Source organism: Oxyura jamaicensis, chromosome 10, assembly GCF_011077185.1.
Source record: "Oxyura jamaicensis isolate SHBP4307 breed ruddy duck chromosome 10, BPBGC_Ojam_1.0, whole genome shotgun sequence".
Lineage (NCBI taxonomy): Eukaryota > Metazoa > Chordata > Aves > Anseriformes > Anatidae > Oxyura > Oxyura jamaicensis.
In genome coordinates this window covers 349664-377307 of record NC_048902.1, presented here as the reverse complement: position 1 = coordinate 377307, position 27644 = coordinate 349664, and the positions used below count along the sequence as shown (strand labels likewise).

Here is a 27644-nt window from a genome sequence, read left to right as displayed (position 1 = left end):
TACATTTCTACAATCATTTTTATTAGTTGGCCCCCACTAGTATTTACATAGTGCAAAAAAGCTGTTATTACTCCAAAAAGTCCGGTAGACAGAACAATTATCCTTCATACAGCAAAAAAGGAAATGGAACAAAACCCTTCATATTGTATTTCGTAATAGTTTTTCTACTGCTTTAACCTAAGTATTACCATAAATTTTAAGACATTAAAGATTAAACGGCTTTCCTAATTAGAATCTATTTAAAAGTAAAATACATGAACTATTGATGAACATTTAGAAGGTGGGCTGTGCCAACTGAGCTTCTACTTTCAGTGTTACCATTCACTGGAGTGGAAGTTTTAGGTTAGACACTCTTACATTTCCTTATGTGAAGCAGGGTGGGTCAGAAACCCATGTTGTTTGTGAAACAAAAAACAGCAGAAGCAAGCCATAGAAAGAAACAAGTCTCCATGTCTACTTTTTAAATGGCTAACATTGAACTCATTAGTTGGCACAACTTCACAGAAAATACTTAATGACAGTTTCAGCAAACAGCAGCTTTCCAAACAGTAATACCTTCTACATATGTATTTAAAGTAACGTTATTAAAATTTAAGCTTCTGTTAAAGAACTGGACAGAATCACACTGTGTAAGCTCCCACCCACCCCTATGAGCATAAAGACACCTCTTATCTTTACCATAAGAATACCAACAAGTGCATCATCGAACATTTTCTATAATGAATTTTTAAAACACAGGTCAACATCCTCAGTCACTGTTTAGCTCCAATCTTACAAATACCTGCACACAACTGAGGCAGATAAATAGGCCACTGACCTTGGCCAGTGGAAGTAATGCTGTCAAGCGTGTGTTAGCAGGATCAGGTCCTTAACCTTAGGTCATTTTTACTTGGTCCAACTAAGGACAAAAGTTCTTCAGAATTCTTCCCTTTTACATATTTGCAATCCATGTTTTATTATTTTTACAGAGATACTTAAAGTATTTATATAAATAGGTTGTATACATAGACACCTCTATCAGCTTTAAAGATCCCTACCCCTACCACAGATACATTATTTTTGATTTTACCAGATAAATTAAATGGTGAAATCATTTCTATAAAGAATGTCTTAAGAAAAGTAGATTCATCTTCTGAATAATCATTTGCACAACAAAAATATCTATACACCTATAACTACAGAAACATCTTTTCTTGGGAACCATAACAACCTGTATAATAAACTGCATACTTTTATACCGAAATAGAAATTCAGCTAAAAAAAAACATGGTATTGTAAAACATTTGTATGCCTTTTTTTTTTTTTTTTTTTTTTTTTTTTAATTCTGGTGATAATAAAATTCAAAATTACCACAGTGAGATACTCTTCTCAAGTGCTTTAAGTGGTATGGAACTTCCCTAAATTTCGATGCAAACGGATCACTCTCAAGGGAATTGCAATTTCATTCTCACAGTTATTGCTCATTCCCAGCTTATCAAAAACGGAAGCACTAAAAACAGTTTCCTTAACTAATTTTCAGTTTGCTCCTCTAAGGGTGATCTGCCACATTTTTTTAAAAAGAGACTAGTTCCTCATTTGCTGGCAAACAGAGACATTAGAATTGCTGTATCATCTTCAAGAACTCTATTAAACCTGTAGCAAAACTGCAGTTAAGTAATGGGCTGAATATTACAAGTTTTTTTTTTTTTTAATATAAATGTCAAAAAACCTTAAAATGACAGTCCAAGTTCAGAAAAGACATACAAAAGGATGCATCTGATGCTAATACTTCAAGATCAAAAGTTATTTGAATCACTGGCACTCAAAAAGCAAATGGAAAAGTTACAAACATTATTTTTTTTAATGTTCTGGTAAAGTTTTGCCCTCAGTGTATACACTGATCTCAGTGAACGTTGAGACATGCTTACACATCCAAGGGCAATTTTGCTTGTCAGCAATTCAAACACCTATCATTTCCTAAAGCAAAAACTCTTTCCAAACACACAGACAGTAGAAGTCTGCCATATGTACAGTAAAAGGTTTAACATTCAGGAGGCATCAATCCTTAGTCTTTGTTCTCCCACAAAACACCTGTTCTAATATCCAGGAAGAGTACATTACGGTACTAAGAATGTGACAGGACAGCCAGTTGTCCTAGCAGCTCTCTATACTGCTTATCTACATAGCCTTTGCTACACCTGTATCTATCAAAACACTATTTACATAACACACACGGTTTCTATTATTCTCATTAGCATCCAAAAAAAAACAGGGCTAGATTATTTCTAAACCTGGAGTCTTATTTTCCCAGTGCAACCTAAAATGCCAGCATTGCTAATACTATAAGCGCTGGTCCCATGTTAATAAGTGTGGACTAAATATCTAACTAAGCTATCGATTTCTTGTGTTTTTCTTTCAGTGAACCCAAAGGATTTTAATGTATTTTGATACAAGTGATCAAGAGAAATTAAGTGGAATTAAAACAAACATGTTTGCTATAAAAATGTATTTGTGTGAGTTACTCTTTGGCTACTCTTGTAGAGAAGCTCCTGCTGCTGGCAGTTTCAGTACATCTCTCACCAATATAAGACAAGGATGGAAAACAGATTCCTTGTATGCAAGGTTTAAATATACACTCAATCTTCAATCTGAAATCAATTAACCATCAGTTAACAGATTTTACTTCATACTCAGAATAAAAGTAAGGAACAATTCTGTAGCAACATGTGTATTTCCAGGGCGTGGGGGACATTCCTTTTACCTCAGGACCACTGCAATACCTCCCCAAACTACAGGGCACTTCCCCTTTTCCTGGACAAACTACTTCCTTTTCTACTCTAGAGGTCAACTCCTAAGGCTGCTACAACTGCGAACAGACAAAAAGAGGTCACATTTTGAATACAAATTTTTAAGACCCATCCTAAACTCAACAAGAAGGTGACCAGGACCAAAGCATGCAGATGAACTTATCAAGAAATTGAGCCACTGTGTCATTTGTGCTTGCTGTTAAATAGTTACTCTTCCTTTTTGCAATGTTATAGATTATAATATGCAAAAACTAGCATTCCTGAGGTGACAGGAGAAAAATGAAGTCATCAGTTTACTTAAAGCCCTGGATAGGGATTATGGTTAATGATTCACTTAGTGTGGTTTTGCAGGCAGCAACTGTGGATAGCATAGGGAATTTGTTTTCTTTTCCTGCTTTTATGTAATTTTTCCACTTTGTAAACAGACTAATAATAATAAGTACATTATACCCCTGTAGTTTAAAGTTTTTTTCTGGAATAAAAAGTTGGTATAGCTTATTGTAACAACTGCAACCATCTCAACTATCAGCAGCTTTAAAAAGCTGCATCTATCTTAGTGTAAGAACCACATACAGATTTCTCTATTTGCTCTTCATGAAGACTGCAAACAGGGTTTTCCAGCCTTTTTTTTTTTTTTTTTTTTTTTTAAGGAAGATAACCAAAACCGTACTTCTATTTCTAAACAGAACCAGAATAATCACAGCCAAATACACTGACATGCCTGGCATAACACCAATGTGAAGTGCTGGTAACTTGTCAGTCTTAAAATGTATGTTATCTTTTTGAAAACGAGCTGAACAGTCACATCATAAAATAATTTTGCTTAAAACTGGTCAGTTATAAAGTGTTTCCTTTTACAAAAGATTGAATGAATACTTATTGACAGATTTTCCACACAGTTTCTATTCTGGGAAATAGATACTGATTAAAAGCTCAGCTAGTTTTTAAATCAACCAAGTAATGGACAGCTACAAAAATATTGTGAATTAAATACACATTAAATGTTTAGCAGTGCAAAACGTTGAGATGAAGCGTATGAAATAATGGCTGCAACTTTTACAACAGTTAGTTTTAATACAATTTCTAAAAAGTTCCTGAGTTCCTGCTGATTTTTATGGCATGTAGATGGAATCTGTGTGTTCTTTATTCAAAGAAGTGCAGATGGTGGGCTTATGTTGAGTGTTACTTGCATGCTTGTCATTTGTCCATTCCTTACCATCAATGACTGGATCAACCTGTTCAGAAGTCTCTATTTCTTCCTCCTCACTTTGTTCTGCATTGTCTTCTTCGGCACCACTAAGGGTCTTCCCAAGCTGAAGGGTCTCCATAGTTCTCTGGGTCTCTGAAACCCAGGATTCAATTCTGCTATTAAGCTGAACCTCAACAGAAATCGGTTCATGGGCATAATCCTCATCATCTTCCTCATCTTCTTCATCCTCCTCTTCTAGCATTCCTGGCACGAGAGTGCTGGTGGTACTGGTCATGGAGGAATTCAAAATATCTTGGCAGCTGCCATCCAGTGATCCTGTCTCTGTACTCTGCTGCGAGGCCCATTCCAGATTGTCATCTGGTTTCACCTCATCCTTCTCACCCGGAATGGATTTTCTGTGATTAATTGCTGAGGTAGTGCTGGATGTAGCCAGTGGTGGTTGTTTATTAAGGGTTGATTTTTCAGTTTGACCATTACCAGCTTTTTCTGGCACTGCAGCCTTGGATGAGGATTCTCTCTCGTTTTCAGAGGTTTCTAACCCATCAGATGTTTCTACCATACTTCTCCAGTTTGTTTCTACAAGATTCAAAAGAAATTTAGGTAGGAAACAGATTAATTCTTTCTGTATAAAAATATTTATCCTCAACATCCCCAAATTGTTTAAATAGCAGTTGAAGGTAATCACTTTAATACTGTTCTACACTTGCTATAACAATTTGAACTAGAAAATGGGGGAAGAAGAGGAAGAGAGAGAGAGAAAAAGAAAAGCTGTTTTGTTAATAGGATTTTAAGACATTATGAAGTTGAAAGTTTGTGCACTTAACTTTCTATGTAAACTGTGGAAGCACTAAATATAACAGTGAGTATAATCAAAGAGGTAAGACTTTTATGCTCAAGTATAAATTAGAAACAGACTACCACAATGTTAAGTCATCTGTTTAATGATTTCTCAGAAAACACTCAAGTGAAGTAAGTTTAAGACACAACAACAGAATTAACGCAGACAGTTTCTTGCAAACTAAAAAGGATACTAAAAAAGAAGTTTCTGACTTCAAATAAACATTCTCCATTTTCTCCCCGTCAACTACGCCTATGCAACCTGTTAAATAAATCTGTCTATTGTTCACAATACATACATTCATTATCTCGTGTTTCAAAATTTAAGCTACATGTCCTCTCTTCAGAGATCTCAATAATTTAGTTCCTAACCTGTCATTTTCAGCCTCAATCACAACCAATTCTGTGTTTGGTACAATCTCGTTACTATACGTTTCTGAGTTAATTCAATAAAACTGGAAAATCCACCTCCACTAATGCAAGTAAGCTAACTGTAACACGAAGTTTAGAACTTCGAATTATGATTTTCTGTACAGTTCAGGAAAAACTACTTACAAAACTAGCCAATTCTGTATTACTCACAAAAGCTGTGGAAGACTAATGAAGAAGTATTATATTTTTAGCTGCATTTTCCAGTAAGTAGCATTTGGAAAGCTCCAGCTTCTGATTACAAAATTAAGTTTATAAACACTTACCATATTCTTTCTCATTCACTTCAGATATGGGTTCAGAAATAACACTACAGAATGAGATAGCACTTGCTGCAGAGGGATTACGAGAATGACCCATATGATGGGGCGCCTTCTTGACATTCTTCAAAGCTTCTTCTGCCTGCTCCTGTTCCATTGCAGCAACCATATCTCTGTATGCTTTTCGGGCCTCTTCAGTCAGCGATACCAGCTTATTAAATAGATCCTAAGTATGAAGACATTTATTTTGTTTTAAATAACCAGTAGTTCTTATTGATAATTTCCACTTTAAATTACTTCTTCTAATCAATGGTATACCATGTAATGAATCTTAAGCCTACTAATACCAAATACCTTTACTTCAACCAAAAACTAACTCTGCTCTGTATTACATGTAAATACATGTTACTCCGCAGATATGCAACTCTAAAATGTGCTTACTTTAAAACACTGTTTTCCTTACAATTTTAAGCCTACTAGAAAATTTCAGATAGCTTTTCAAGTCTATGAAAGGTACAGAAATGTCATGACCAACATTTCAATGCATAAGCCTCTCAGTTCCATAAAAAATGCTGAATTTCAAAGAATAGATCAGGGATCAAGGCTGGAGCACTATCAAATGGGTAGTAGTTTGACGTGCTGCTCTCCATGTCAAAATAATTCTTAACTACAAGGAACATACTTTGACTCCAGCCATACATTAACTGAATTACTCACCTCAGCACCCGAGTAGTTGAAGATACCCACTACACTAACAGGAACCAGCTTGTTCACACAACGGCCGAGAGCTTTACGTCCAAGAGCAAAGACAAAAGGAATTTCCTGTTCCCGTGCCATGGCTATTACATTATACAGAGCTTCATCCAATCCACCTTGAAGACAGCAAATTTTTAATGGATATCTAGTCAAAGCCATAATATGGTGAGACATTCTGTACCCCAACTTTAATTGTAATTAGTCAGCAAAATCTCAATACACACAAATCACCAGCTACTATGTATCACAGGATAACAGACTATAAATTATGAGTATAGCACATAAGTATATATCAAGGCACTTCAGTTCAGTAATGTTCTGTATTCTCTGCAAACACATGATTTTTTTTTTTCCACTCTTTTGTTCTTCCACTGAATAGATCTTTACTCTTTTGATATTTCAGGAAGAGTCACTCTGCATTTCTGGTAGAGGAAAAATGTGTTTGGCTAACTAACATATTTCCTCATGACAAATCCTCCTTAAGAGCATCCAGAACTTAGGACTTTAATTTTATTCCATTATGTCTGTAATACACCTAAAGTCTACAGTACCTATTATATCATCTATTATTCTTCAGCTATTTGTTCCTCATGAACCAGTTTCTTCCAGAATGGAAGATGAAAAGAATGAAGTATGGACAATTGTACAATGGATCCATGAAGCGTTACACCCTGCATAAAAATGCTGTTAACCTTGCTATTCAGTGCTACACAGTGGCACCAAAAAAAAAAAAAAAAAAGAATGAAATTAAGTGCATCACTTGCTTTTTATCAATTATACCTTTTGACTGGATTTTTTCACAGTTGGGAGATATGATTACACACTTGATCTTGTTTAGCTTCATATGTTTAGTAACCTCACGCAGTCCCATAACAAGTCTTCTCCTTGCTTTAGCTCTCATGGGATCCTTTTGATAAATCCGTTCTTGAAAGCTGACAAGCTCTTGCAATAAGAGAGTCACACATTCATCTATTTCTTTACTCAGAACTTGGTTACAGTACCTGTTGTCAATTCAAAAAGCATGAATTATTAGCATAGCACATACTCACTGTTTCCACTGAGCCTGTCTTTAACCAAAAAGATGTTATTTTTTATCATAAGTTTTATCGAATTAAAGCTATTTGAAGTTGTTAAAAGGGACTAGGAAATCAGACTGTGTAAGTGAAGTTTTAAAAAAATCTTGACATTTCCAGTAATACCTGTTACCTTACAAAGTCAAACGGAATATGAAGAAATGCACAGAAATATTCCAGTAAGTACCAAAAGAAAACAGTTCTTTTCCTTAATTTGATACTCTTAAAAATACAGAATACAAAATTAACATACTAAGAGTAAATACTACAGTATTGTCAGCATTCTTAAGTATTCCTCCTCTTTCCCATCCACAAAGTAGATTGTACTCCTTTAAACAAAAATCTTCTACAAAATACTTTAAACCAGCTTATTTGTTGCAGCAAATAAATAAAATCTAGTGTGTATATACATACACAATATATACACACCCATGTGTGCACACATATGTAGCCATCCATCTATAGGACGATAAGTAGTAAGAAAATACTTGCACAAACTTGTATTGATGAAAGGCTAGTTTATGTTTATTCAGCTCCTAAAACTATTAAACCTATCCATGCTTAAAAAATGAGATGGACTGAAGTGCAGAACTTGAATTTAAATTAATAATGCAAGACTCTTACTCTCTGAATCTCTTGCTGTGAATTTTGGTTATTGCAGAAGATGCCATTGGACTACCTATTCCAGAACTAGCAGGTGAGCCTTGTGACACCGGGGTCATACAGTAGGGAGAATTCTGACTTGCTGGTGAAAGTGAAGTATCACTAGGCATACTTAATCCAGTTTCTGAAAGACAGTTTTGAAACATTATAAAGTGCAAGGACATTTTCACATAGAAGAAAGAGCACCGCAATTGCTATGCGCCTCTCTCACTTATGCCAAATTACATTTTGAAAAATACTAAACAGTATTCTTCTCTAGATGGGTAATTGAAAGGCAGAAAGCAAAATAAGCACATAGAAGACGCTTTGCATGGGTCAGGTAACCAAGCAATATTTGAGCATTCATAATCAAACATCTAATGCCAAGTTTAGGAATACAACATAATAGAAAACCTACCTAAATGCTGCAACTTCTTTTAAGAACTCTTTACTGTATGATGTTTAACTACTTTATTCATAGAGTATTTAAGATTTTCACACTTATCTTCAGTCAGATGAAGTCAGGAAGATCAAGCAGAAGAAAAATTCTGAATCAGGACATCTGGAGACTTGTTAGACAACCTGCTTCCCTCCCTCCCTCAATCAAGAACATGGAAAATTCTTTGGAACTTCCCAGTTTTTCAGTGCTGCTGCTGCAAACTGACAATCCAGACACTAGTTTATTGACAAAGTGTTCAGCAAACTGAAAACCCCCTTTGACAGTTTAACTTCTAGTAAAGTTTCAGTTTGCAAAAATAAATGCACACTGTGACAAACGTGGCATGGCCAAAAAGAGACAGTATTTTGATAAATGGCCAAAATTTATCAACTTTGAGAGGTTTCAAGTAACCACTCAAAAGAAAATTATTAAAAGACTATATGGAAATTATCAACCTAGAACACATACTGCACTGAGGCTTCCACAAATGACCGACAGACAAGCCATTTTAAAAAAGGATTCTATTTTCTAGTATTTCATGATGTTAAGAAAAATTGCAAGATAACACCAGTAGATTGTATTGTATGAAAGAGACAAAATAAGTAGGTTAGTAAAACTGGGGTGGAGTGGAGAAAGGAAGAGAGAGACTGACCTTCTTGAGAGGCCAACTCCTGAGACTGATCGGTAGTCAAACTTATATGAACCTCTGTCTGTTCATCAGATCCCAAAAGACTGTGGTCTACTGACAAACGGCCTTTCTTCTCTTCTCTTTCTTTCAAAATAATCTAGGAACAAACCCAGCAGCTATTAACATTTAAAATAAACAGGATACCTTTAAAGAAAAAGGCCCATTTGATTAAACAAAACACAAAATAATCAACTAATTTCAAACCTTCCTAGTCATACTGGTATAAAGAAAGCTGAAGTCACCTATGTTTCCTCAATGATCACAAACAGTACTTCATTCTAGCATTTTACAGACTGTATATTCCACACTCCCATACTTCCACATAAACAGTACTTCCAACAGTTCTAAATATTAAGCACTTTTACAGTTCATTTCTGGTGCACAATACTCACTCATTAAGAATTCCTCATTTCCATTTTTGTAAAAAGATTCTTATGCAAGAATATTAGTTGTCTTCATGAAGACAGCATATGAAATACAAATAGAATCCTTTCTTTTGCATTGAAAAAGTGCAAAGAGAAGCAGCTGTGGATGTACTGCCATTACTATGATAAACAATAAGATAAAGACCTTAAGAGAGATGTTATTTTTCCCCACAAGAAGCTGTGGATTTCTATCTCATGTAAATCACAGATAAGTTGGGGGGGGGGGAGTTAGCAATGAGAGAAAAAAGGCAACTTAGCCTCAGTCAACCTTTGCATGTACACAGCTTTACCAGATTCCAACTGCCCATCTCATCAGGTAGGCAAACCCTGATTAAGATCTGTGGTGCATGAGCAGCAGTAGCTACCACTTCTTCAATGCTTCCCCACTGTCTTTTTTTTTTAGGGCTATCTTTTCTGTGTTTTACTTTCTAATTTCAGAACACATTGTGTTCTCTGTGTACATACCTATTTAATATATGCACATATATATATACATATACAAACAGTTCTAAATTCACTCAAAACCTACATGCTTGCTTCAATTTATACAACCATTTCTAAAAAAAGAGTACAGAAATCTAGCAGAACTACTTTGCATTACAAACTAGGATTCAGCAACATGGAAAGAACTACACAAACTTCTCCATATGTTCTAGTGCTTATAGTTAAAATATCCTCAAAACTCCTATTAAGATAAATTTGCATACCCCCAACTAGTTAAAGAAGTAGAAAAGTTATGCATGTTACATGTCTATATCCAAAGGACAGGACATTAGCATAATAAAGAACTAGAGGTAGAAGCTCATGAGTCCTTCCTCAAGGAATAGTGACCATGAGTATATGGTAAGAAATTTTTTATTTTTGAAGTATGAGTGAAGATCAGAACAACCTACAGTTGACACATTTACCTTTTTAAGTGCAGTTGGGCGTTTCAGTTTTGAAATCTCTCTTTCTTTTCCTCTTTTCACTTTTGGAGCAGTTGAATCTAAAGGATTAAGGCAACCCATAGATGGCTGTCCCTTTGTTAAAGATTTTCTGCTGGCAGATTCTTTGGTATGAAAGGGAGCAGCACTGCCAACTAAATACAAGAAAGATAATAGTTTCACTAAAAGACATGTCAGCTTTATTTCAACACTACTTTCAGAATTTCCACTGATGAGTTCTCAAAGTGCATTTTCCTTCCTTGGAAAAAAAGCAGTTCATAATGACAGGAAAATTACATCATCAGATATTGTCAATTCCAGATGGTTTAAAGCTTTCTTCAGTTTAGCCTCATGCTTTAGGAAGCTACAGATTCCAGGAAAATAATTACTTTACAACACTTAAAATGGATCTCTCAAATGACTACATGTAACATTATTAGTAAGATCATAATAGTAAGATAGAATACAAGTATTTATCCTTCCCCCCTCCTCCCCCCTCCCCCCCCGACAAAGACTTGGTTAGTTGAAGGAGAGAACAGATGAGAGTACAGCATGTAGTTCAGTATATTCTGTGAGAAACAGAATAAAATAAATAGTCTCAAATGAAAATGCCAACTGTTCTTTGCTGAGCTTTGTTTGATATAACCTTGCCAACTTTAATTAATGTTTGAACACAGCTGAAACTCAAAGCAGGTAAATGAAGTAAACATGGTAACTACGTGCATAACAATGGACTCTAGGCTACATACTACTGCTCAGGAATGAGATTCAGGGGGTTATAATAGATAACAATGGAAGTGTTAGTTCTGTACTCAGCAGCAATCATAAAAAAGTTATTTAGCATTAGGTGTTGATAAAGAAATAAGGAACAAGAAGTGTAATTAAGTTGGTGCATACATTTGTGATATAACTTAATATTTTGTGTACATGTGACTTCCTGCATTTCCAAGTAGATACAGTTGAACCACAGATACAGAGGGCAATAAGGATGATCAGAAAGGCCAGCTTCCACACATGAAATAAAGAGACTAGAACTCTACACGCTAGAAAAGAGAAGACATCTCTAAGGATTGTAGAGAAGGAGAACAAGAGAATGATTGCTCAATCTCTTTGTCATACGAAGATTATGAAGGCTAACAGAAATGAGTAAAGTGCAAAAACCCCAAACTCCCACCCAAAAAGTAAAAGGAAGAGCTTCTCCACATAGCAAGTAGTAAGGTCAGAACTCACTGCTGTTGGGCTTTATGGACAGTAAAAGAATGTCATAGATTGGATAGATTCAGAAGAAAATTTGGTTTGAGAAAACCTTGGGTCAGGAGGCACTGAACTACAATCAGTAGAGGTTTGAAGAATATCCTGGAGAGGTATCCCTCTGTATCATAGTCACAGGTATCTTTTCTAAGCTGCTTTCAAGGAGAATTAGGTAATATTCTGTAATAAACTTAATACACTTATTTTCACACATTCACTTTAACACTGAATCACTCTTAAGACAAATACTGTATTTTACTAAGTGTTTATCTTCAGTTCTAATATGGACCTTCACTATTATATACTGCAGCTCAAAGGAAGTAAGCACAGGTGAATTTTTGGAGAAGTGAATGCATCAAGTAGATCTTCCCAGGTGCTTGTTATGTTTATATTCCAAAATAAGAATTGTCAGGAAAAAGCATGCTTAAGATGCTCAGAACAATATTTCACACATATTGTCACAAAATACATTTTGTGATAATCAAGATGAGAAGTACCTGTGTATGAAAGAGGCCTGGTGTTGGTGATCTGACGAGCTTTCATTGCTTGCTGCTGCTTTTCAAGAGCTGCTAACATGTCCCCCAAATCTAACTGAACAGGGGTCTTACTCTTCTTTCCAGCTGCTTTTGATAAAGCCTCCTATAAGATGAACATCACATACTGATAAATACAGCGAAATAGCTCCTGCAGAACAGTCTTTGAAAGAGATTCTTGCTTTTACAGAATAGAAAGGAGTAGCTGCTGTAGGATATTCCTCTTTACCAATCTCTGGGGGGTGGGGTAGGGACACACCTGAAGTTTTTTCTGTTCCATGCTTATCTCTGAATACTCTTGAGCTGTTGCAAGTGCTGCCGCCAAAGCCTTCTTCTTCTGACTTTTTGCACGCTTTGGCACGGAAGTTGTAATGGGAATTGGAGTTTGGACTATATTGATTGGAGAATTCTCTGGTAAGTCATCCAACTAGGATTTTAAACAGCGCAAAAGACACCATTAAAGACCCTTCTCTTGAGACCATAGGAAGTGTGACGCTGATGAAGCTAAACGAACCATTGCTTTGCTCAGCAGTATGATAACCCAATAATTAAACACAACTAGATGACCCAGTAAAGTCATAGAACAAGTTCCGTGTATTTCATTTTTGTAAGAAAAACATTATTTATCTCCAATTACATCTTCAGAGGGTTTTCCAGACTGATTGCTAAATAAGGGATTTTTTTTCCCCCCAGATGATTTCATGTAGGACTTGATTTTCTTGGAGATCAGCCCAATAGATTAAATAGCTTACATGTGCGATTCTGCAACAAAACATTTAAGTAAATCACATAAAAGAGCATCTTCATGTCAGTCTAGATGCAGATATGTTTATCTTATTGTCCTTTCAGAATAAATTAGGCAAACTGTAGTTATTTTGGAGAATTGAAACTATAACTATGCAGTTGCAGATTTAACAATTCTGCATCAAAGCTTCCATCTGAATGCAAGTCCTTTTGAGTCAGAAAGAATAACAAGGATGTGATCTAGGTACTAGCACAAAGACAGACAGATAAACCTCCAAATCAGTTTTAATATCAGAAATCCATCTGTATCTACTGTTCATCTAAAATTCAGCATGCAACCTCAAAAAGCACAAAATTCATAAGAAACTATTAGTGAAATGAAGAAGTGTTTATATCTCTTACAGTCTCTCCCATTAACAGACTCATTAGAAGCCAACAGCAGTCTTTTTAAGATGGTTTCTCTGCACCACTTAATTGGCATTTCTTTAACATCTAAAACCAGTAATGCAAATACCCTAAGAACTTCATAATTTTCACATCATAAACATTGTAATATGGCTTCATAAAAAAAATACAAATTTATGTTACCTCAAAATAACTTCCCTTAATTTAAAAATATTTTGCAAAACAGAAGAGTTACTTACTACTTTGGGTGAAATCTTTTGTTGGATGTTACTACTTTTGCTGCTACCATTGTCACTATTTAGCTCTGGGAATTCATCCTCATCCTAAACAGTAGAAAAAATTAAGAATGAAGAGCACGGAACCAGAAGTCACATGAAAAGCATCAACTAAAATAGCTGGAAGTACAAGAATGGATTTAATCCTAAAGTTCCACAAACTAGAAGAGCTTAATTAAGAGTTAATAGTGACACAAACAGGAAGTGACGGAAAAAAAGTTAAAATAGTATTTCTGTATCTGCATAACCTGTTTCAAAAAAGAAAAAAATAATTTACTAACACTTTAAATTAAAGAAATTCAGCTATATTAAGAACGTAAAAAATATTAGAGAACAGTATTTTTTATTTGCAGGAAAACAAAAGTTTTTCACCTTCTCCCTGTTCATAAAATCATTTATTTCACAATTATTTCACTAATGCATAAACAGTTTTCGTACAGCACTACCTCAAAATACAGAGGTTCAGGACTCTGTTCTGTTCTACTTGACTGACTTGGAGTCAGAGGCTTTTCATGTCGTTTTTGCAAATTCTGCTTTCTTTCTGAAGATGTGCTGTGGCCTCTACATCTGAAACCAGACTAAAAAAAATAACGAATATGGTCAGTGTTCTGCAATTTTGATTTTTCAAGGTGTGTGTGTACACATGTCCATTAATTAGAAACTAAGAAGGAACAGTTTGTATGTAATTAGATTTAATAAGCAGTTTCTTTTTTTAATGCAAAAACTATTCAACAGATAATACCTACTCCATTTCAAATTCCTTATTTTCATGTGTTACATGAAACAAAGTACTTAAGTTTAGAACCATTAACAACATACCTGTGAACTATTTCTTTGCTCAGCTTGTCTTCCACCTCTAGAAAACGTCTGAGTTTTTTCAGCCCAAGGTTTTTTTTGAGTTGCCTGGGAATTTACATTAGTCCAACTTACACCAGCTGAAAGGGAAGCGTCAGCTATGACAAATGAATCAGTATGACAAAATGCATCAGTGACATGCATACCATCAGAGCTAGAAACTCAAGTTTGATACAAACATAGTTCTCTGAGAGGTTCTAATTCTCCTCTTATAATATTAACTTCTGTTAATAGCTACAGAAATAATGAGTCACCTTTATGGAAGAGTCCCATGACAGATATTCAAATTGCTAAAAACTGATCACTAGGAAGCAGTCGGACAAAGGAAATACCAGATTTGCATCCCTATCCATTTCAGTCCAGCCATAAATAATAGTCACTAGCATTATCAACTCCTATCAGTGTAATCACATTTTTTTTGTGTTACAGTACTTCTAGAACTTAAAAAAGCACTTGAGCACTTCTTAAATAGGTAACAGGGTTCTTAAGCTCCAAGTGTAGAGTAATGCAGTTACCATCCTTATATCAACCGCAGTCCAATAGAGTAAGGAAAGAAGATAAAATACAATACAAACACAGCTTTGTCTGAATGTTTCCATTGGAAAATTTAGCTTTTTTTTTCCCTCATTTGAAGACACAGTTGATAAATCATTAGCAGTAGCTACTTAGATACTTTATTCAACCAGCAGCTTGGAGGCATTGGTGGGGTGGTAGAAGTCACAGTAAAGAAAAATCTTCAGAAGTATTTGATCAATTACAACAGCATCCTGGAAGCAGATCAACTGTTCCTAGCAAAATGCCAAGCAGAAATACAGAAGTAGCCCAGTAAAATATGATATAGCTCACTAGGAAAATACTTACTTGTATTTACTGATGGTTCTACAACCTGAAAAGGAAAAAACATTTTAGATGTTTTCTTTTCTAGTCTGCAGGATACAAATATAGCTAAATTATTCAGTTATGTTTACATACATTCACTGCACAAGAATCTGTATTCCTTGAAGTCATGGCTGCAGCCTGGTTATTGCCATGCTTAGGACTACAATATCCACTATCGCTGTCAATGTCTGCTTCACTTGCACCTTGTTCACTAGATGACTCTGCAGCAGGGTGAGAAGCTCTTCTGCGCCTGCCTTTTGATTTCCAAAGCATGGTAGAGGTGCTCTCAGAAAGTGACTTATTAGCTATATCTGAAGGAAAGTCTGCAAGACAAAAGTTAACAATTCCTGCATAAGTAATTATAAAACATGAAAAAACATACATGATAAAAAACAAAAGAAACAAGCCAGTGTCTTTGCGCATGACCATTTCCCTTTAATAAAATTAACGATGGCACTGATTTTTTATTTCTTTTAAAGATGATTATTAGTTGGATCTAGACAACTCCCTCAACAAGGGAAGAGTTCGTTTTTGACAATGGCAAGATCTCTGGAGAAGCAGCACATCATTGCAACATTATAATCTAACACATTAAATAGGTCTCTGCAAACACCTGCATCTTTTCTTCATTATCTTACTGATCTGCAAAAATCACTCTCAGAAGCTACCTCTGAAACAGGTCCACTTTCTTTTAGGGAAGACAGCAAGTGAAATATAGTTCTAGTTATCTTGTACACCCAGAAAATAACAAGAAATTACCTGTTTGCTGTGATGCATCAACCAACAAAACAATCTTTGATCTGCTCTCAGGACCTGATGAACTAGTCTCCTTTTGAGTGGCTACATTTTTCACTGGGGGACGTTTATTTCTCATGTGCGTCTGTAACTGCTGTTGCTGTTTTAAAAGATTAGCCATAGATACTCATAAGCCATATGATTTGACTTCATAGTTATAATCAAACTAAAGAAACAAATTGAAAGTTCTAATGCTCTTTACAGAAGCCACATATCTGAAGACAAGAGATTAAGGGAAATATTCATAAAGTACTTGTAAAAACATTTTATGCACAAACTCTTTTTTGATGCTTCCACCTCATTACAGTAAACAAAGTCTGAGGATATTTTATTCTCTAAGGAAGTAATTCTAAACTTAGACCAAACTAGCAGAGAGGCAGAGGGAATTTCCCATATTACACTTACAGATTTTATAAGTTCACCACATATTTTAACCACAAAATTGTCTCTGTATACAGAGTTAAATGTCTCTAAGTAACACCTTCTCTGCCCACCTTTCCTTCCATTTATAAAGGCCATACCTGTTCTTGCTCAAGTGAGAGGCATGCTTCCATGCAAAGACACTTTCTTTCTACAGTTCTACTTATCCTGTTAACAAAGGGAGAGCATCATGCTTACTTTTTGTATAACAGGTCCCCTGTTACTGCTTCTGCTCCGCTGACTGGATAATGGAAAGACCTGGCCCGATGGGTTGGGACGCTCAGTGCATTCTGTAGTGACTGCATTTACAGCATTTGCTGTTTGAAAGGGTGCAGAATAGGGAGTAGGGAAAGGATGATAGAAACCCATGACCTGAGCACATGGTGCTGGCATCAACTGATAGTATGTGTATTCTGTAGAAACAGGTGGTTGCGCAGATAATATAGGATAAGCAAGGTATGGTCCTGCAGGATTTGGGTTGGGTTGCTGCCATCTGATGTCACTGTTATATAATGGAAACTGTCTGGAAAAAAAAAAAATCAAAAGGAAAGAAAAAAGATTGCTCATTAAGTTTTTCCTTCGAGAAAATTCAGAACATGCAAACACCACGCCCTTAAAAAAACAGTTCATAGGCTATTACCTTATAGTAACTGAACTTAAATCTACTAAGTCTTCTTAGAAATTCCAATTAAATGATGTTCACCAGCTCAAACTACATTCGAGAGCAAAATAAAGAAATAGTTTTGCTTATCTTGGCATCCGTGTAAACTTAATTTCTAATATTGAATTTAGAAATTAAACATAGGCATTTCCCTTGACAAGTACTTTGGACCTACTACAAATTTAATTGTTTTGACATCTCAGAAAGCATATATAACTTTAGAGACATAAGTTTAAACAAGGTAAGCTAGCAGAGAGATGTAACAGTGAAGTTCGTCAGCTTACTCAGGGCCAAGTACTTGGGTAGACCAAGAAGTTGCCAACTCACCCTTGTTCAAGATTCCTTTGAAACGCAGGCCTCAACAAGCACACATGAAGACAGGCATTTACAAACTCAAACTTTCAAACTCATTTCAAGAGAGATTATCTTCCATGAAGACCACAATCATGTATTACCTATTGGATTGATTTTCCTGTACAAATGGATAGCACGTTATCAGATAGCTGGGGATAGGAGTTGGTTCCACACCATTAATTCCTCCGCCGTCGTTAGGAAGCGCCATTGGGATCATTAGTGTTTCTGGACCCTTCTTTTGAGGAATAAATGGTTCTACTTCAGCTGACAGCTTGACATTCTTAAGAAATAGAAAAAGAAACAATGACTTCATTAAGTACAGAAAAGTATAAACTATTTGGAAAATGTAGATTCATGAAGTTGTATGGCAACCATCACAAACAGCAGGTAAAAGGACAACAAGGCTACAAGCCTTCTGCAGTAAACTGAGACATGGAAAACAGTTGGTAAGCATTTGTTGGATCCTTCCAGTCAACACAGGCTGTAACACAGATCACCAACACCTAGCGTTTATGTTAAACTTTACATAGTGCTGTACAAACACCAACTAATTTAAAAAGGGGCTGAAGTTCAGATCTTGCAGAGGAAGTACTAGTCTCAACACAGAAAGAAACAGACTTAGCACTGTAGGTGGAGCACGGTTGTGTAGGCTTGCATAATTGAAATCAACATATGGAAGATGTAGTAATGCCTGGTCTGCACTACAAAACTGACCATGTTTCTAGGCAATTATAGAACAGGTTTTTCAGCCACCATAAGTTTACGGCTAAAATAGATGGAACATGTGTGGGGTTTTCTTCTGTGATACACCATCTGCACAAGTTGAGTGTACTTTAAAGTGTCAAGAATGATTATTTTTTGCCACAAAGAGGGAATTAAAGACTGCTTAGAAAGTTTTAAATTGTGCTTTCAAACGCAAAGATCACCCCCAGCCCCAAAGGCAGCCTCAACAGTTTATGGCTTTTTACCCACAGTTTTCATCTCTGTTTTAACAGACTCGCTAGATTTATGCTTCAGTAATGAACAACACTCCGTTCAGCCAGCCAAAGAAGCCTTAGTCTGAGACAAACGCAGATCCAAAGTACCCTGAAATTCCATGCTCTGATATATGTTACAATTAACCAAAAAAGATCTTTTTGTTCTAACATTTCAGCTTCAATATGCTTGCCCCACATTAATTTCTAAGTAGATTCTTTCTAAAACAAGCAACGAGTCCAGAAATGTTTCCTTCCATTTATCCAGGAAACAACTCCAAAGGCAATGTATAACCTGTAGGAAGATTTGCTCGTATTTTACAAAAAGAGAAGCTTGAAGGTTTGCTGTGCAGTGGACAGTTGTACATCTTTGCCACTACCTCTACAACGTCTGCACGAGCAAAAAGTTAAATAATGTGAGTTCTGAAAACGTCATGACAAGTAGTCATGTCTACCATGTGCCTCTCAGTCCACATCTTTGCTCTGTGTCAAGTCCCCAGACCCTACAGAAACATTTCAGCCTTACTGTCCAGAATCTGAAACTAAATGCTTATTATACCCTCCCTCCATTTATTTTTGGAAACAAAGCATGTGAGCAGATCATGTCTTTCTTTATCAGCACAGGGTGGGGAAGTGGGTAGAAGTTGGAAGGGGAAAGTCCAAAAATGTTTAGAAAATACAGTTATCCCAAGTCAGGAGGAAATTACTTTTTTCTTGATGAATAGGCACATTTAATGTAATAGACTGAACAAGAAAAAATCCTAGCTTAAACTAGAAGTTAAATTTATTTGAGGAACAGTGAGGTCAAGACCCACTTGTGCAAAATACTAGTTCTTCATTTAGTTAGTCCGATACACTTAAATACAATGAAGTTTAATTAACCAGCGAAAGGCAGAATCATAATCATCAACTAAATGACTAAGAGCATGAGTTACACTGTAATCCACCAAATAAATGAGTTAAAAAACAACAATTACTTAATTACTTCATTCTCACATACTCTTAAGAGAGAAAAAAAACATAGTTGAGTCTGTAAAAGCTCCTAAGAAATATACTCACTATTAAGTCATCATAACTACCAATGATCAATGCAATGTTTTTATAACATAGAAATTGGCATTCTATAGGCAGTATTCCCTGCCAATCTTGAAAGTAAAGCCAAAAATTTTGCTCACTAATTCATTCTGTTAAACTCCATACACGACACTCAAACTAATTGCAAAGAGTCTCTAAGAGCTATTCTAATGACTTGCACAAGTGGAACCAAACTATTACTCCAAGTGTAAATCTTTTAATAAAAAAATCACCTGTCTGTTTTTAATTTTATCCTTCCATTGTCAAAGTTGCTAATTCATAATCCTTCCATGAGATTTTCTGTTGTATTGGCTCAAATTTTACCATTAGCTATTCCCTGTAAACATCATCTCACTTCCTCAAAGAGCCACTGGCTAGTTCCAGGGCGCAGCAGTGCGCTGCTCTCTGACCTCAGGCATACCACAGAGCTCCCCGGTGACTCACGTACCCACCTGCCAAATTCCAAGGCATCTGCTCCAACGCACCACCACAGCAACAAAAGCTTTTTTTTTTTTTTTTTTTTTTTTTTTTAAATTATCAAATGCTTTCATACAGCAATCACATTGTAAGCAAATACCTATGCTCAATTCCCTCTCCAAAAAGCAAGAGATTTTGTCCATGACACCGAAAGACTTCCAGACAGAATTACTTGCAGAAGAATTGATTCAGTTGTGGGCTGGCCTACAAACCCAGATGGCAAACATGTTAGAGCACCACACTAAGGCTGTCTCACCCACAGAAGACTCAGAGTAACGGGGATGAGCTCTTTACAAATACAGCATTCTTATGAAGCACCTTCAAAAAACTATTCCTAATCTGCTTGTCACCAGCTTCCAGCAGTACCCAACCCAACTTTAGCCAAGATGCTAATTATAAACCACTCAAGAACTGACTAGGAAAACAGTCAAAATATTTTATATTTGTGCTTCAGGTGGTACAAGATTCGCTATTTTGAAGGGCTTTCTAGTCTGTCTGCTCTTTCCCTATGTTACTTTGGAAGACTGATGTGGAAATACAAACACACACACATTTCTTAATGGTGATTCACTTGCAGAACTGTCTTATCACAATAATTTGTGCTATTGTATTATATCATCATTATTACTCTTATGAAGGAATATTTTTTCACTTTTTTTTTTTTTAAAAAAAAAAACAAAACATGATAACTGATCAAAGAAGGAGCTGAATGACTCGCATCAGCAAGGCTGCCACAGCAAAAGTATTTCTTGCCATTTGGCAAAGATAACCCCTGCCTGTTAAGGTAATTTTTTTCTTCCTTTTTCTCCTCCCTCCCCCCCCGCCCCCTTTTTAAGGGATTTTAAACAATGCTGAGAATGTACAATCTTTGATTATTTTAGTAGTAACATTTTCAAGATAATGTGTCATCCAAACTGCTTTTGCAAAATCAAGAAAAGTGACCTTGGTTTTCCCTCCAGGTATTTTGGATAAAATGTATTGGATCTTGTTAAATCTTTCTATTAAAAACAGGATTCTCTAATTTTTTTTCTTTAAGTAAAAAAAATAGTCAGATATTTTGTAAATTCATAAATTTAGCAAAATTTCATTAAAATTATTGTGCTTAATTTTGGTAGTTTCATACAACTCAGAGATACCCAAAGTAGAAGGACAACGTCAATCGTTCTTTTCCTGTTGCCCTGCCTTTTATGCAGCTAATGATTAACTACGGGCTGTGACAGAGCAATTGCCTGATATATTTAATTACCGTTTGCTGTACAACTCGTCATATATTTAGCTTATTTATAGTAGTAAGATAAAGATAGAAAATATCCTGTAATCATAAACAGGTATGAGTGCATTTGAAAATCAATGCCTTTTTTTGCCTGCAGAACTTTGACAGTGTCTGTTTTTAAAAATAATCAAAGCAACACTTCAGAAGTCTTTTACATGTATTATAGCATAAACACTGCTTTCTTTAGCAACCTAATCTGTATGGGTAGACTTTTTTCATTTTAGCTTTTAAATATTTCCAAGATGTTTGCTTCAGCAAAAAGAATTCGGGGTAAATCTTACTTTATTTTTTAAGTTTTACATTCTGTTCTGTACACACTTTGCATGCTAACTCACCAAAAGAGCAACTGAAAACTTAAGGTTAATGCAGGTGTTTCAAAAACCATTCTGCAAGCATAATACATGCAATCCTCTGAATGATTGATACATCTCGTCAGACAACAAAGCTCTAATTTCACTTCAGGGTAGAAAACAAAGACAACTTAACTTTGCTTAGATAGTAATACACTTAACTTCAACGTATTATTTCCTTAAGTATTTCAGAGGGACTGGTAAAATACTACAGAAATTCCTTTTTACACTGCATACATCTACAGAAGAGAATACTAAAGTTCATTAAACCTAAAGCAGAAAGTGGAAACAGACATAGTGAGGCAGGTCAGACTGCTAACCAAACCAAGATAAAAGTAGAATTAACTCTCCAATGTTATTATCCAGACATTTCAGTACATTTCACAGAGGGCTGGTGGTTTCAATTGATAGGCAAAGGAAACAAAATAGCAAAGTTAGGTAACTGACCCAAAATTATCTAAGCAAGATTTTTTGGGTCTGTGATATTCTTGGCTAGGAGGAAGGACTGGTAAAGACAGAGAGCAAAATAACTTTTAATAAGAGGCATTTTAGGTCGCCTGGTTCCTAATATGTTGCAGAACAACTAAAATTATATTCTCCTTAATAGTGTAAAAAGAGAGTGAAACAAAAATTAAAAATAAACAATCAGTTAAAAGTTAAGGATGTTGCTAACTTCTCATTGTACTGGACAAGCAAAAATATCTCAGACAGAGCCTTCCTATTTTGTTTACATAGTCAACTCCTGTTCTTCTTTCACTAGATACTGAAATAACAGTGCCAAGTAAAACAGTTCATCATTGCTTTTTGGTTTATTTTTAAATACCATGTTGACATATGAGACTCGGTAGAAAACATAACCAACTACAACTTCAGTAAACTCTACAAGAGAAGATGAGATCTCTTTATTAAGTGACTATTTGCTCCTGAAACAAAATGCAGTGCACAAATCAGAGCATGCAGATATGTACTAAAGCAACTCCTCAAAGACTACAACCACACGGTATGACAGGAGTGACAAGTGCAGATGAACACAACACAGCAGGACTGATTGATCACGTAGCTGATTTATAAACATATGCAAACAAAAGGAATTGAGAAGACAGAGCTAGACCAAATGCCAGAGAACTGGAGGAAGGCACCTACGCTTCTGGTAAAAACAACAGAACACTTGCAATAGTAATTTATGCTATGATTGCTCTCACAATATAGACATTTACATCACCCTGCACACAATAAAAATCAGCATTTTGCTGCTGACATCAGTAGACACAGGGTCAGGCCCTAAATAGTTAATATAACAAAAAAGTATGTTTTTGACTGGGCAATCTAAAGGCAAACACTGCAAGACCAAGTCTAATTTTATTCTGGTGTGTAACTTTTTCATGTTTATTCATCCCTTCACATCATAAAGCTGAACAAAGCTTTATTGAAATTGACCATCCAATAACCAAACTCAATCCTAAATATAAATTTAAGCCATGATGAAACACCAGATTTTCAATCAGTTGTCCATTAATGCAAGCAGACCCCTTCAAATGAAACCAAGATTTATACACAAGTTGCTTTTGTAGATACCTTGTTTCAATTTGTGAAATGTTTTGCAGTATCTCATTACATATTTCAGTCCAACAATTAAAACTCTTTCAAGACAGCATAAATATTGAAGAGATCCTTTGTTTCCTATATAAAAGCTACTGTAGTCATCAACAGCTGCAAAGACAGAAGATGACACAAGCAGGAACAGACTGGTAAACTTTGTCCTATAGTTGTAGTACTGTATGTTTAATCTTAGAAAAGTTTTTGTTCATTGTAGCTTAATGCCATTCAGCACTTTCCATTAAAAGGGATCTCTGTCAGCTTGCTGTCTTAGAAGAGAACACTCGGGTATCTATCTCACCATTTACAGGGAGAGAAAATAGGCACAGATGCCGCATTTCAGAGGACTATAGTGAAATCAGCTGCTTTGCTGCCTGGAAGTCTGGAAACAAGAAGTCTCATCACAAATATGATACACAATCATAGCTCAAGTATCTTTTTCTTTAAAAAAATCCTGATTCTGAATTTTGGATTTCAAAATGCAATAGTCATTTTAGTAGGAAGACAGGTCACATTTCGTCTGTTTAAGATAAACTTTACAAACATGGAGGTCATTGTTTCTATAATTAGTTGCTTCTAAGTGGCAGATACTTCAGGAATGGTAAATATGCGGTCCAACTGGAAACACTAGCAGCAGGCCATTTAACAAAGCACAAAATTTAAGCCTACCCTATTTAGATTAAACATAATAATTCCAATTCAACATTTACAGCAAACACGCTAGGAAGTCAGCCTTTCCCTTAGCTCCCGTACATAATTCTTTTGCCTTTTGCAAAAAGGAAACCCTACTCAGAAGCAAATAATTTAATATTGAAGTTTTTAAAGTACTGAATTTTTTCTGCATATGCTGAACATAAACAAGTGGCACAACATGACAAGTTGGCTGGCTTTTTTAACTTTCAAGACCAGAATATATATATATATATCTGCAGTATTTACAGTTACAAAGCTTGTCCAAAAGATAAAAAGCTATGGACAGGATCCTCTTCACTTACCTAGTTTATAGCACTTAACAAGGCATGTAAACTTCTAAAGTATAACTGCTTTGTAGTCTATATACTAAAGGTGTTAGTACAAAACAATCACTTATGTCTGCTTCCTCATCATGAACTAGTCAATGATAAATAAAATCTGTGATCAGCAGGCTTAGAAGACCTTCACATGTCATACCAATAACATTTTAGATGGACTGAAGAACACATTCTATAATAAAATATAAACCGTAAACAAAACTCAAGTTCTTCTGCACTTGGAGGGTTCAAGAGAAAGTACGATGCAAAACACAGAACCCAGAGAAACTGACCTTTTTCAGTCTGCTGACAGTTTAAAATTCTGCCATGCAAGAAACATGGAAGGAAATTCAATAGGATAAAGAGCACAAAACACTAATCTAGATCTACAGCAAGCGTTTTATCAAGCCAACTGTTGAATGGTCAAGAAGAGTAGAGGAAACCAGAACAGGCAGTATTTAAGCAACAGTAATACAAAACACAGGTCATCAATTTCACAACTTCACCTAATTTCTCAACTGCACTAACAGAATCAAATATCTTAATCATAGGGATAGACAAGTGTCTAACACTTGTCAAAAATCAAAACACAGCAGTGCCCTTCAGAGGGGAAATTGATTCCCTTTAGGTTTCTACCACAATCAGCATCAACAGAAAGAGTGACAAAGGTCACATGCTGAATCTTCTCTTTTGTAGAGAAAGCCAATGCTTCACAACCACTGAAAGCCTTATGCTTCTCAATGGAAGCAGTTTCAGTTCAAAAATAAATATTTTATAGGAGAATACATTACAAACAGCTTTATTATGTTTTCCTCTTTGTTATCGGCCAAAAAAGATCACTGGGAATACCATAACAAGCAAAGTCATACCAGAATTCAGGTAACATAAACCTGAAGACCGATGTGCAAGTGACACCTTTTTCTCATATGGGTGTCCAGATGTTCTTGGTGCATGACAAAACTCTGTTCAAATACATCCTCCACCAAAAGCATTTGCAATCCCCCTCTCTACCCTTGAAATACCATACTTTAACACAGCACAATATTCTACTTGCTCTTGTTCTAGTTCCACATTAGTTACTCCTATCTGCAGGAACAGTTACCCTATTGTGGCTGACTGAGTAATCTGGGGAAAAGGGAAGAAGAGAATTAAGAACTGTTACCATACATCTACTTGCTTGAAGATTCATTTATCAGATGTCATGCAATACATGTGCCCAAAGCAGACCAAATCAAAGAAAACGTGGAACAGCACCCAGAACTGATGCAACCTTACCAAGAACTTGCACAGATAAAGGAGATTACATTTGATCTCACTGCACAAAAGGTTCAAACGCAAAGCATTTAGGAATCTCCTAATCAAGATGTTACTGCATAATGAGAAGACAAAGCAACATGGTAATTTAATAATTTTAGAAACTCATCAGCTATTAATTTGTCTGACTAGAAGCCTTACTAGCAGATGAAGAACCAACAGGACGAGATTTGCTGCAAACAGAATAAGCAAGAAGACTGTTCCTGCCTTCAGAGAGCTTAACTGCAACTCTGAGTTGAAATATTACAGTTAAGATAATTATATGGACAGATTAAAAACATTACGTTGCAAGTAACTCAGCGATTCTCAGATTTCCTGAGCTATTTCCAACAAAAAACGGGACTGGTTTGATAGTGGCATGAGCGTGAGCCTCTGGTAATGAAAAGTTCAAGCAACAAGGAATAAATATTTCAGAAGGGTGCCACAGTCCTAGTTACAGATGGACAGGATAAAGATCCAAGATTTTAAAGTGAAGAACAAAACAGGCAAATTCAGTAAGCTAATGTAAATTTTTAGTGAGATCAGTTTCTCTAAATGAAATAGTGTGAGCCATAAGGTAGTAAAGTGCACTGTTCACTAACTTCTTTAGACGTATGTACAAAATAAAAAGCAATGTATCTTTACAGAGTGCATTGTTACCATCCACAGGAGCTTGTGCTATTTTATTGATTGACCCTCCTATGAGAACCGCTGGACATAACAAAAACTCAAGCTACAAGGAAGGAATATCTGAATTCAACATATGAGCTTTGAAAACGTATTCCTTAATCAGAAGCTTAAAAATAAAGTCATGTTGTTATGTAGAGCAACACTCACTTCAGATCCACCTTTTAGAACTGCCTCCTGAGCATGAAAGATTTTATTGCACAGATGTAAACAAATCACATGAGCTCTTAAGTCCCACCTAAAGCTTCTTCATACCTATAATTTGAAGGGTGCTAAGAATAATGTAGGCTGATTACTTGGAGAACAGAAAGTTAACTATTACAGAAAAAAAAATAGTGGTTTCTAGAATTAGTGACCTATACCCAAATCTCCCTGCTCAGCTGACTGGCTAAGACCTATCAGCAGTGGCCTAACCCTGAAAACTTCACCCAAACCCTTGTGTTTACAGTACTCTAACAGGTGACAGGTCTCACACGATGCCAAGTTCTCAAGAAACCCACACAGGACTCTTCCAGTGAGTGACCTGTGAGCTTTAAGTCACATCCCACCGACCATGATCACTCCACGAACATGAAGTCTGTCAGTATAAACAGGGAGGGGAGTGGAAGAATCCCGTAACAGAGTCCCTCGGCCCTGTAAGAAAACAGGACCAGCCCCAAGCCCCGTAACAGAGCACTTCAGCCCTATAGGAACACATGGACAGCCGCACAGCCCCCCAAGGCTTTCACAGGAGCCAGCGTCCAGCCTCCAGCCGGACTCCCACTCGGAGCCTTCTATAGCCCCGGCTTAAACCGCTCCTGCAGCCGAGGAGTCGGGGGCAGCCACCCCAAACACCTCCCAGTCCCCCCCACCCCCCCCCCCCGGGCCTCGTCAGGCCCCGCACGCCTCCTCCCCCCCCGCACCGCCAAGCCGCGCCCTGCCCCTCCGCGGGGGGCCGGGGCGACATGAGAGGACAGAAGGGACAGGGGGCCGCCGCCCCCCCTCACCGCGGTGGCCGCCGGCTCCCCTCTGCGCCACCCGGCCCGCACCTTGTCGGCTTTGTCCATGGCTGCGGCGGGGCTGGGCGGCGGCTCTACCGAGGGCGGCGGAGGCTCGGAGCTGCCTCCTCCATGGCGCTCTCTTCTTCCCCCCCCCGGCCGCCGCCTCAGCGGGCTACGCCGCGCTCCCGCACACGCCCAGGGCGGCGCTGGCCCCGCTCGCGGCTCTCACGGGAACCGGGCCCGGCTGCGCCACGGCTGGGGGCGGGCACCGGAGGGGAGGAGAAGGGAAA

At 36.7% G+C, this 27644-nt stretch overlaps 1 protein-coding gene across 3 annotated transcripts; it reads right to left on the bottom strand.

Moving 5' to 3' along the window:
- On the bottom strand, positions 1-27644 carry SECISBP2L (SECIS binding protein 2 like). Of its 3 annotated transcripts, none has more exons than XM_035335317.1 (18): positions 27361-27644; positions 17742-17920; positions 16824-17148; positions 16170-16305; positions 15504-15733; positions 15393-15417; positions 14496-14629; positions 14123-14254; positions 13641-13724; positions 12512-12679; positions 12217-12358; positions 10454-10623; positions 9085-9217; positions 7976-8138; positions 7059-7279; positions 6240-6394; positions 5529-5748; positions 1-4572 (listed from the first exon to the last, which is right to left on the bottom strand). In XM_035335317.1, exons 1-18 carry the CDS (start codon positions 27418-27420, stop codon positions 3899-3901), a joined length of 3351 nt encoding a protein of 1116 aa, XP_035191208.1. In that variant the 5' UTR covers positions 27421-27644; the 3' UTR covers positions 1-3898. The 3 variants fall into 3 exon arrangements, with proteins under 3 accessions (XP_035191208.1, XP_035191209.1, XP_035191210.1); XM_035335318.1 differs by having other exon boundaries at positions 14496-14611; XM_035335319.1 differs by having other exon boundaries at positions 27403-27644.